The 12,839-nt window shown below is 33.2% G+C and overlaps 1 protein-coding gene and 1 pseudogene across 1 annotated transcript; one reads left to right on the top strand and one right to left on the bottom strand.

Annotated features, from left to right (window-relative positions):
- LOC107637014 lies at positions 4,929-7,244 on the top strand. Its single transcript, XM_021122566.1, has 3 exons — positions 4,929-5,002; positions 5,283-5,864; positions 7,007-7,244. Exons 1-3 carry the CDS (start codon positions 4,929-4,931, stop codon positions 7,026-7,028), a joined length of 678 nt encoding a protein of 225 aa, XP_020978225.1. The 3' UTR covers positions 7,029-7,244.
- On the bottom strand, positions 8,837-11,002 carry LOC107637013 (annotated as a pseudogene).

Raw genomic sequence — 12,839 nt, 5'->3', positions numbered from 1 at the left:
ATTTTTCCCCTGTTCTGACTTCATTTATGAAACTGTAACGCTTCCACCTTTAGTCTGCTATATTTTCTTCTTTTCTTACATGCACTGGTTTTAATTGCGATAATATGTCTCTGTTTTAGTAGTGTCGCCTTACTTTTGTTGCGTTTCTGCTGAAAATTATCTTGAGTACTGATATTAGTACTATCATGGAACGGTTGGAGCTGTTGATGTTATGATTACATCTACGATGTAGTTGTGGAAGTTGCTGCCACTGTCTCGATCTAAATTCAGCGCTCATTCGTTTCATTTTAATTCAATCCTCCTCACCTTAGATTCTGGCACTCCGGGTTCGATATCTTCGGTCCCTTAGGACCATGTTGTGAGTAGGCTTTACATTTATAATTACTTTGGCTTTGCTATAATTATTTTGATATACGGTGCCTGAGTTTATATTATACTTACAAATATTTTTATCAAAAGATTTTAAATTAGTTTTAATGATCGATTTATTAGAACTAAATGTTTATCCTTGTTAAGCTCATTTTAATATGCACATGAGACTATACGTTTTTATGAGACTATATGTATGTTTGAAGAAGTTTTATATTATTTTAAAGTATTTGATTTTACTTGAATATGTATTTTTGAACCATTGAAGTATTTGTTGGTATTCACTTATTTTGAAATTGTGAAATATATTTGAAATGCCTTAAGATTGAGAAAATATAATTGAATATGATTTGGATGAGAAAGTATTATTTGATTTGATTTGATACTTCGTGTTTGAAAGACCGAAGAATTTGTTATATTTGAAATTATATGTTTGAATCGGTTTGGGAGGCTCGTATTAGAAAATCGTAGTTAGCGACGGTTATGACGTTAACCTAGATGCATCTGGCTCAGACCTCAGCTAGCAGGGGCATTGCTAGCCTAACGTGTAGGCCACACGTTGGATCTGTTATTCCGTACGGACACACGAGAGGAAAGGGCTACCCTTAGAGGTGGAGCCGCCCAAGTGTGGACTATTTGATTTGATTTCTGTATGAGAACTCCCTTATTGATTCACTCATTCATATAAATTATTATTTTCTAAATAAAATTATTTTTATAATAATATTTATATGGTCTCATGTGAATTATAGATGTACTGTCTAGTCACTGGGTTGCAAAACTCACTCCGTTTTTTTTTAAATATTTTTCAGGAATAAATATTTGATTATGTGAGTATTTCTAGTCAAGAGTAATGTTCTGCAATGGGTATCTATTTCTTGTTGAGTTCTTAGGCGTCATCTGCTCCATATGTCACAGGCAGGATTCATTCATATTTATTTATTTTATTTTTGATAAAAATATGTAATTATTTATCAAAAAATATGTGTAACCTTCTTATTTATCTTATATTTAAATCAGTTAGGCTTGCTGGGGAACTATTTTCCTGAGCGCCAGTCATGGCTCATTTTGGGCTGTGACAAAGTGGTATCAGAGCTTAGGTTTAATCTGTGTAATATGGAGCAAGTGTCCTATGATAGGATCACAATTGTATAAATAGAAGCGCGCCTATTTGTACAAATTGTGGCACTATCAAAGGCCTATAGGAATGTCATCTTTGTCCTCTTTATCATTGTTGTCTTCTGATTATTGAGAGCATGCGTCCTCTGCCGCTTCTTACTACTCTTGTCCTTTTGTACCCAATCTTGACATATCCTTTGGTAGATTTTCTTGAATGTGTTTTTGCAAGGATTTCAGTTTTGGTTCCGGTTCGCGATTTCTTTCCTAGCTAGTTCTAATTTTCTCCGATTTTGTGAATGTGTGCTTTAATCTTCTTCGTCTTTGGGTTGTTCTCTATGATTCCTAATATCAATAGTTCACGAGTTACTTAAAAGATTCGATTTATGTTTGCTGTGAATTACCATCTGATTTCCTTATAGAATTGTATTTAGATTTATGGATTACATGAAATTGTTGAGTTTCTAAACGAGATGCTTTGTTTTGGATTTGATAAGCGATATTGAGATTTTTCTTCTTATGTTGATGATTTTTTAAGCTAACATAATTTTGATTAGCTTTTGATTCTTTTTTTCAAATCAATAATTTTGAAACAGCTATTTAGTTGCTCAAGAAGGACTATATGATTAAACATATAAATAGAGTGTTATTGTTGTTTGTTCGATTGTTGATTTTCTTTGCTTAAGTGTAGTGAATTATTTGGGTAATAAGTTAGCTGGATCAAAAGTCTTTTTCGATTTAGAAGTTTAGTTGTATTTTTTTAATTTGATGATCTATTTCCATTGTGGTTCTTTGTTGCTGAATATGACTTTTTGTTACGGAACTATTTCCTGCTTGATAAGTTGAGAGAAAATTGTGAACGCTTGTCTTTTGGTTGGTGATTATAAGATGAATTTTGCTTTTGAATATGATCTGAAACCTGAGAATTTTCTTAACCCTTGTTTTTCTGAAAATTTTCTTATTTTCAACTATTGTTCTTATTCTCAGAGATTTAAGGAGATTAATTTTCTTGATTTGTAGTGCCTTTGTGATATTTGGATTGTAGATCTTAGAGATTGGAAAGAATTGTTGACGATTTTTGATAAAAAGACTAGATATCTAATTTCTTAAAGCAAAATAAATTACTTATACGATTTTTTTTATTATATTCAACTAATTATTATAAACCATGCTTTCTTATTATGTATCCCTTAATAACTCTAGTTTTAAAACTATCTGATTGGTTGGGTTTGTGGAATAAAATAGTGTAAGTAAAATTATGTACTTACTTGAGCTATACAATGATACTTTAAATTAAATTTTCACTAGGATTGAAAATATATTATTTATTTTAATGTGATAATATAGGATTTTTGTGAACTTTGTTGCTTTTAAATTTATAAGTGGGAATCAATATTAAAACAACTTGTGATTTTATTAGGAAAATCATAATATATAGAGACTATTTTAGTAAATTTTTCAACAAGTTAGGATTTTTTTTATTGAAAGATTAGTAATTTGAAAGTCTTTTCTCTTATAACGAAGTTATTGCTAATTTTATTATTAGTATTTACTTGAATATTTCCTTGCTTTACATCTTAATCATTAACTTCTTTGTCACGATTATGGAAGCTCTATTCTCTTGCTTTGCACTCATTTAAGTATTTAATTATTATAATTCTTGACTCTTTGCGAAATTGTTAAAGTATTTCAGCATTTGGCGTTTTGACTTCTATCTCCTTTCCTTTTTCTTTTGAGAATTTTTTTTTACAAGGATTTCACATCTTCTTCCAACTATTGATTGATTATATGCTCCTATTTTCATTTTATTTATTCTTATGCATATTAAAATTTTAAGAGCCATTAATATCGGTTGAAAACTGCTGCAAAGCAGATATAGATATTTGTCTATATAAAATGTGCATCAGTGTATGCAAAAAAAAAAAAAAAAAAAATAGTCAACTTTTTCTATAACTATAGTTATACTTGCATGTGTGTTCTCTATTTATCCAAAAAAAAAAAAAAGATAAAGTATATATATTTATGAACATGATTTTTTTTTTTTTTCTTCTTTTGGTGTTTTATCTTTACAAGAAATCTAATTTCATACTAATTTTCTGAAATTCTTTTGCTATGTGCTTTGATTATGTTAAGAGCAAATTCATAATTGGAGATTTAGACCAAAAAAAAAAAGAAAGAAGAAAGTAGTTATTATAATTGATCCTAGTGTGTTAATTGCCAATACTTTAAATTTTAGTTTTATTATTATTATTATTTTATATGTGAATTTATTTGTAACTTCATACTAAGTCTAGCTTCATGATTATAGGGAATTATTTAACTTTATTTTATAATAATGACAAAAATGAGTTAAATGTACAGGTGAATTTTGGCCTTGACAATAATGAGATGATTGCTTACATTTTTCTCGTTATGTTTTATGTTATTTATCTATTATTTATAGTCAAAAGCTATTAAATTTTATTCTAGTATACTTAATATTCAAGGTTATGGCAATAATTATTTCAAATGGTTTTTGTCAAAGAATTCTAGATAAGAGAAAATGAGGATGTTAATTTTTGTGACAATTACTATTTTTAATTTTCATAACTGTACAATTGTCTTTTTAAAAGGTGCGGTCAAATCTTCTATTTGTTGTTTTGCTTTGTCCCTATGTTATTGTCTTTGTCTTGTTGCTTGGGATTTGGATTTATAATTGTTGTGGGTATTTTATTTACGTTGTATGTTTGTTGCTGTTTAGTTTTCCTTACCTATAGTGCTGTTGCTTCTTATTGTTTTCTTTAACTTCATTTGTCCTAGTGTTCTTATTTTGCTCGATAAATATTATAAAATTATTAGGCCTTGTATGTTCTTCCTCTTTTTTGATTCTAAAAGATTGTGTGTTATTTAATTGTGTTCCTAGTCATTCTCTTAAATCTTTGTGAATATCACCGTTGATTTTAGTGGCCATCTCTTGTGAACTTCGTATTTTTTGGATCCAACATAAACTTGTTTTGACTTCATACACCATCTTTTCTTTTATTGTTCTATCGAAGTTTCTTGATTCAGATTTTCTTGCTAAGATGCGATTGATTCTCTTTTTGGCATGCTTCACTGTTTTTGTATATCCTTGTTTAGTTGCGATCCTACGCATCTCCCCGAATTCTTGCGAACACCATCTGTGATGTTTGCTCTTTTATGCTTAAGTTTTGAATCCTTTTAAGCAAACTCGTGTTTATTTCAATGTCACGTGCGATTCCCAGATATAGCAAGTGATACGTTAGCTCTTTAGGACATAGCTATCGATGCGGAAGTTCAAAAAGTTGAAATTCGAACACTTGACATAAGACTGGTTGCTACCATGGATATGTACTACAGAACCAAGATTGTATTGAGAAAAGATTGACGAACAACATGAAGCGGGCTATGTATATCTGAGTTGTCAAGGGAACGAGAATAGGGAAATGCCAATGACATCGTTTTATCAAGATCCTATCTTGAAACTTTTACACCTCGTTATACTCATTTCTCATGTTCGGTAAAGTGCTAAAACCATGTAAAGTTTTGAAGATTATATCAATTTTCGAGGACGAAAATTTTTATAAGGAAGGTAGAATGTAAAATCCCTACAATACCCCTTGTACCTCTTTTTTTCAAACCAAACCCTAACCCTCTTCTAACACACTCACTCACCTCTCACTACCGCACACACTCTCACTCCCCTCACACCCTCTTCCTCACAGGTTACACACTCGGACTCTGACGGAAAAAAAGAAAGAAAGAAAAAGGAAAGAGAGAAAAGGGAAGACCGTGAAAAGAGAAGGGAGGAGGAAGGCGGGAGCTGTCGACGCCGAGCCACCATGCAAGGAGAGAGAGAGAGTCGCACCTCATCACCGCCGGCCTGGAGCACGCCGTTCGTGTCCCATCGCGTCGCCGCCAGCCGCGTCCAGCTCGCTGCAGTTGCGTTGCCATCAGAGGCCAGAACCGAGAGAGGTGCGTCCGAGAGGGGGGACGAGTGCGAGAGAGGAGACGTGGAAGAAGGACTGCTGCCGTTCTGCCTCGCCGTCGTCGAACTACTACAGCCGCCATGCCTTGTCTCTGTTGCCGCTAAGCTTCAACCACTGCCATCTCTGTTGGGGGTCATCGTCATTGCTGAATGAAGAGGGAGAGTTTAAGTCGGCCAGCGAAGGGAGGAAGAAAGAGTCACGATGGAGGAGCCGTTCACCATCGTCACGTCTGCTGTTGCCATCAACGGAGCTCGTCGTCAGGGAAGCATCACCGACGTCACTGCTAATGAACCGTCTCCGTCCCTGTTGTGATCTTGCTCAGCCCCTCACCCCCTTCATTCTTGTCTCTAAATTAGCACAATTTTTCCCTGTTCTGACTCCATTTATGAAACTGTAACGCTTCCACCTTTACTCTGCTATATTTTCTTCTTTTCTTACATGCACTGGTTTTAATTGCGATAATATGTCTCTGTTTTAGTAGTATCGCTTACTTTTGTTACGTTTCTGCTGAAAATTATCTTGAGTACTGGTATTAGTACTATCATGGAACGGTTGGAGCTGTTGATGTTATGATTATATCTGCGATGTAGCTGTGGAAGTTGCTGCCACCGTCTCGATCTAAATTCAGCGCTCATTCGTTTCATTTTACTTCAATCCTCCTCACCTTGGATTCTGGCACTCCGGGTTCGATATCTTCGGTCTCTTAGGACCATGTTGTGAGTAGGCTTTACATTTATAATTACTTTGGCTTTACTATAATTATTTTGATAAACGGTGACTGAGTTTATATTATACTTACAAAGATTTTTATCAAAAGATTTTAAATTAGTTTTAATGATCGATTTATTAGAACTAAATATTTATCCTTGTTAAGCTCATTTTAATATGCACATGAGACTATACGTTTTTATGAGACTATATGTATGTTTGAAGAAGTTTTATATTATTTTAAAGCATTGGATTTTACTCGAATATGTATTTTTGAAACATTGAAGTATTTGTTGGTATTCACTTATTTTGAAATTGTGAAATATATTTGAAATGCCTTAAGATTGAGAAAATATAATTGAATATGATTTGGATGAGAAAGTATTATTTGATTTGATTTGATACTTCGTGTTTGAAAGACCGAAGAATTTGTTATATTTGAAATTATATGCTTGAATCGGTTTGGGAGGCTCGTATTAGAAAACCGTAGTTAGCGATGGTTATGACGTTAACCTAGATGCATCTGGCTCAGACCTCAGCTAGCAGGGGCGTTGCTAGCCTAACGTGTAGGCCACACGTTGGATCTGTTATTCTGTACGGACACACGAGAGGAAAGGCTACCCTTAGAGGTGGAGCCGCCCAAGTGTGGACTATTTGGTTTGATTTCTGTATGAGAACTCCCTTATTGATTCACTCATTCATATAAATTATTGTTTTCTAAATAAAATTATTTTTATAATAATATTTATATGGTCTCATGTGAATTATAGATGTACTGTCTAGTCACTGGGTTGCAAAACTCACTTCGTTTTTTAAATATTTTTCAGGAATAAATATTTGATTATGTGAGTATTTCTATTCAAGAGTAATATTCTGCAATGGGTATCTATTTCTTGTTGAGTTCTTAGGCGTCATCTGCTCCATATGTCACAGACAGGATTCATTCATATTTATTTATTTTATTTTTGTTAAAAATATGTAATTATTTATCAAAAATATGTGTAACCTTCTTATTTATCTTATATTTAAATCAGTTAGGCTTGCTGGGGAATTATTTTCCTGAGCGCCAGTCATGGCTCATTTTGGGCTGTGACACAAGACATCTTTATTTCCCAAAGAAAATATTTCATAGATCTCCTCAAAGAGATTGGTAAGTTGGATTGTAAGATCACTGGAGTGCCCATAGAGCAAAATCATAGAATTGGAAATGATGAGGAAAGCCCAAAGGTGGAGAACACACGGTACTAGAGGCTTATGGGAAACTCATCTACTTATCACACACCAGACCTAACATAGCCTATGCAGTTAGTGTGGTTAGTCAATTCATGCATGATCCAAGAGAGAGACACTTGCAGGCTGTAAACAAGATTATTCAGTACTTGAAAGCCTCTCCGGGAAAGAATTGCTATTCAAAAAGGAAGGGATTTTATCCATGAAAGTATATACTGATGCTGACTACGCTGGATCAATTATTGATAGGAGATTCATCTCAGGATATTGCATGTTCTTGGGTGAAAACTTGGTGACATGGAGGAGCAAGAAGCAAAATATAGTTGCAATATCAAGTGCAGAGGCAGAATTTAGAGTCATGGCCTAAGGGATTTGCAAATTATTATGGATGAAGATCATACTCGATGACCTCAAAGTAAAGTATGAAGCTCCTATGGAACTGGTTTGTGATAATAAGTCTGTCATTAGTATTGCACACAATTCAGTTTAACATGACCGAACAAAGCATGTAAAAATAGACCGATATTTCATTAAGGAGAAATTGAACAATGGTCTTATAGCCACCAAGTACATCCCTTCAAGATTCCAATTGGCAGATATGTTAACTAAGGGACTTCCCACAGAACACTTAAAAGACCTTACTTGCAAGTTGGGAATGATAGATATACATTCACCAGTTTGAAGGAGAGTGTTATAATTATTCTATAATTAGTATGGATTTGTTTATATTAAGACAGATTTGGTGCAGATTTGTTTTGAATAGCTTTTATTACCTGTTATTTTCTTTCCTTAATTAGGTTGTAAATAATCTTTATATTCTGTATGTAATCACTCTCTAAGTGAAACAATTCAGGAATAATATCAAAAAAAATCTTCTTTTCAAGTTTTCTTATTCTATCCAATCGCGTATGACCACTCATCTATCTCAACATCTTCATCTCTGTCACACTTATGTTCGTGCTCTCCTTTAGCCGCTCAACACTCTGTACCATAAAGTATAGCCAGTCTGATAATAGTAATAAGTATATTTAATAAATGGTGAAAACATGCATGCTGTTATCTCCATATAAAGTTAACATTTAAAAATTGTTAGATGATTTGATAACTTTGACTAAATTATTATTTAACAATGTTCAACTATGAATTTCCCTTAAAAGAACTACATGTGAGTAAACAACTGCATATAAGTGCACATCATTAATAAATATGCTTAAGGACCTTAACTAAAGCAATGTTAGGTTTAATTCATTAGCAATACAAACCTACCAGGTATGAATATCATATATGACCAAACTGGTTCTGCCACCTCTCGGAGTTGGATGTTTAACAACTTCCTTGCAAGGGTGAACTGCCACTTCGCCTTCCTCTGAGCTCCTCTACATTGTTTATATATATGTTTGGAAATCCATCACTTACCTTGAAGAAACATAAATCTCATCACTTTTCTTCAGTTTTAGCTCTTAAAATAAAATATAGATGATAACTAGCCTCCAATTTTAACTTATGCACGTCCTTTGTTTGTTTAATTTGTTTGCATAATCTCAGATGCTTTCTTTACTTTCTTCGTTAAATATACAACTCACATAGTAATGGTGGTGTTTGGCTTTTGTTTTTGAGAGCATACAACAACAAATGATAACATTCCTTAGATGAAAATCATGAGTAAAGATGATGAGATCAGAGAATGATAGAAAGAGAAGAAAGTAAAGATGATGGTAAAGAGAGACAAATTAGATCCCGAACTAAGTGTTACTGTGAAAATGATAGAAGGATCGCATTATTTCATAAAGAACAGATTCGAAGAGCGAAATAACCTTTTGTTTTAGTCAAGAATTGCATTGTTTTTTGTGAAAATAGAGAGGATCCGACTGGGTCTACACTCAAAAAATGATAAGGTTTTGGCAAAATATACCATCGGATATCATTATTCAAGTTCGTTAGCCACTACCATGCCTTGACCCTTAAACTATTGACTAAAACACAAAATAGAGCCTTCCCTTTCACTATCAAGGAGGCAACACAAAACAGAAGCATAACCATAAAAAAAAACAAAAGATTCTGAAAACAACTAGCCAATCATGATCATAATGGGATCAAAGATGCGTTTGACCTCATTTAGCATAACCTTGATCACATTTATTTCCTCCTGCTTTTGGTCACCATCAAGAAATTTTCTAGCCTTTGTGATTGCATTACTAATATTGTTCTTGTCATATTGGGAAAGCTTATTACTAATGCCCTTATCCTTTAAAGCTTTCTCCATTTTGTAAACGTAATCATCCAAAGCATTTATAGCTTTAGCCTTTTCAAGAAACTTCATATCTTCAGCCTTGTATTTCTCAGCTTCCCTAACCAGTCTTGCGATTTCTTCACTTGACAATCTTCCTTTGTCGTCGGTTATGGTAATCTGGTTCTTATTGCCAGTGGTATTTTCCTTAGCAGATACACAGAGGATACCATTAAAATCTATATCAAAGCTTACCATAATAGGATGGCCTCGAGGAGCAGGAGGAATACCAGAAAGTGTGAACTGGCCCAGCAAGTTGTTATCACTGGCTTTCATCCTCTCACCCTCGTAAACTTGTTGAAGTACAGAGTATTGGTTATCATCGATTGTGACATATTTTCTGTCTTCTTTATAGGAATAGTAGAATTCCTAGGAATCACTACACTCATGATATCTCCTTGTACAGCTATACCAAGTGACAATGGTGTAACATCACGTAGCACCATGTCTGGAACATTCTTCATGCCTTCACTCAATAGTGCAGCCTGAACTGCTGCACCATAAGCTACAGCTTCATCAGGACTAATGCTATTGTAAAGATCTTTCCTGTTGAAAAACTTCTGCAATAACTCCTGCACTTTGGGAATCCTAGAAGATCCCCCAACGAGGACAACATCATGTATAGAATTCTTCTCTATCTTAGCATCTGTAAGACACCTATCAACTGCTTTCATACACTCTTTAGAGGTAGCTCGAGTGATTGAAGAGCACAAGTCAATGCCTTGGGATAAAGCATCTACTTCAACAATGGTATCAACTGCGAATGACAGTACCCTTTTTGCCCTCTCACATGCACTTCTCAATCTTCTTAATGCTCTTGGGTTTCCACTAATATCCACTTTGTTCTTTCTTTTGAACTCCTCCACAAAGTGGTTAACCATTCTGTTATCAAAGTCTTCTCCACCAAGGTGTGTGTTTCCGGCAGTGGCCTTAACTTCAAACACCTTATCTTTAATAGTAAGAAGAGACGCATCGAAAGTACCACCACCAAGATCAAAGATGAAAATGTTTCTCTTTCTAGCACAATCAGCTCTCTTGTCAAGGCCATATGCAATAGCTGCAGCCGTGGGTTCATTGATTATGCGCAACACATTGAGGCCTGCAATGGCACCAGCATCTTTGGTAGCTTTGCGCTGAGAGTCATTGAAATAAGCAGGCACAGTAATCACAGCATTATTTACATGTGACTCCAGATATGCCTCTGCAATCTCACGCATCTTTGTGAGAACCATAGCTGAGATTTCTTCCGGAGAAAAACGTTTCTTCTGACCTTATACGTAACAACAATCATTGGTTTGTCATTAACACCATTTGTGACCTTAAATGGCCACAACAAGAGGTCATCCTTAATAATGGGTCGTTATATTTTCTACCAATCAACCTCTTTGCATCTGAGAAGAAAATAATAATAATAAATTACCATGAGCTATTAATAGGAAACACATAAACATTGAAGAACTGACTAAAAGAAGTAACATACAAAGGAAGATCAATTACCAAAGACAGTGTTGGTTGGATTAAAAGCAGCCTGGTACTTAGCAGCATCACCAATCAACCTCTGCTGATCTGTGAAAGCAACACAAGAAGGAGTTGTTCTATTTCCCTGGTCATTATGAATGATCTCCACTCGGCTTTGCTGGTCTTTCCACACAGCAACACACGAGTAAGTCGTACCAAGGTCGATTCCCACGGCATGTCCCTTATATCTTCTGGCCATCCTAAGGTAAAAGAACGTTCATATTATGCTTAGGAAGATACAGAGCATAGGGTCTTTTGGTGCAAAGTAAGAAAAAATGCAGGTTGTTTTCACATGGTAATGCTGAAAGGCATTCTTTTATCAATAGTTTATGACAGTAGACAATGAAAAAAGTTCACATTTTTTTCTTCAAAATCAAATGAATAACTTGAGAGTGACATCTAAAAGCTTAGAGCATCTAAAATTCTAATCTAGCCCTAATAGCTCAAGACTTGAAAGTTGAAAGTTTTTGTGGATATAAGCAGCAAAGTTTCAAACTTCATTTAAAAAAGAATGATGTTTGGATTATTGAATAGCACATGAGAAGAAAACTCATCATGCTCCTTTCTACTTAATCTGCATGTCTGATCTCTCTCTCTCTCAAAGACTCAACAAGAAATTAAAGATAACAAGCTGAAGCAAGTGCAAATTAAAGTGACATCAAGATTATAAGGTGTCATGAACAAGCATCATTTGCTAATTTCATTTGTGATTATCAGAAGACAAAAGTATGGAACATAACATTGTTTTGAAACAATACCCATACGGCCATACCTTAGAACTCAAAAACCACAAAATTCAAACTTCAGACCCAAAAACAACGAAGAAAAAAGCAATAAAAAGAAAAATTCTCATCCCCTTTTATATAGTTAATATTACTCATATTAAAGTATTAAACTATTATAACATTTTTGAAAAAAAAAATAGACTATTATAATTATAACATTATTATAAAAGGTTTAAAAAACTGAAAAGTCAAACATATTTTTTGGTATTAATTTTAAAAGACTAAAATATTTTTTAAGATTAAAGTTATTTAATTTGAATTAAAAATTTAATTTAATTTTAAAAGAACAAAACTAAAAAAATTATATTTAAATTTAAAAAGATAAAATTATCTCTTTTAAAGATTAATTTTAAAATTCTAAAATATTTATTTAAATATTAATAAAAAGGCAAAAATACCCTTTTGGTATTGATGTTGTTTAAATGCATCAAAAAATTAGAAATTTAAACGATAAAATTATCTTAGAATTAAATTTGTTTAAATGAATTAGAAAATATAATTTTAAATTTTAATTTATCAAATACTCTTATAAGTAATTTAATAAAAACAAAAATGCCCTTATGAAAATTAATGACCGACTTACAAGTTCGAACAACCAATCCAAGACGAATTATATAATTTTTACTTAATCCTAATCTCACTTCAATTATCATTCACCTTTTTTTTTTCTTTATTCATATTGTTCTTCGTTGCAGAAAATTTTTTTCTTTTCTTTTTTCTTTTATTTAGAAATCTAATTCTAATTTGGATTGATATCATTTAATGAATTTATAATGTTAAAATTTAAATTTGATTTTAAAAGACTAAAATGCACTTTTCATATAATTTTAAACGATAAAA

The sequence above is a fragment of the Arachis ipaensis genome, chromosome B04 (genome assembly GCF_000816755.2).
Source record: "Arachis ipaensis cultivar K30076 chromosome B04, Araip1.1, whole genome shotgun sequence".
Classification (NCBI taxonomy): domain Eukaryota; kingdom Viridiplantae; phylum Streptophyta; class Magnoliopsida; order Fabales; family Fabaceae; genus Arachis; species Arachis ipaensis.
The sequence above is the reverse complement of the archived record's forward strand: the minus strand, read 5'-3'. Positions and strand labels throughout refer to the sequence as shown.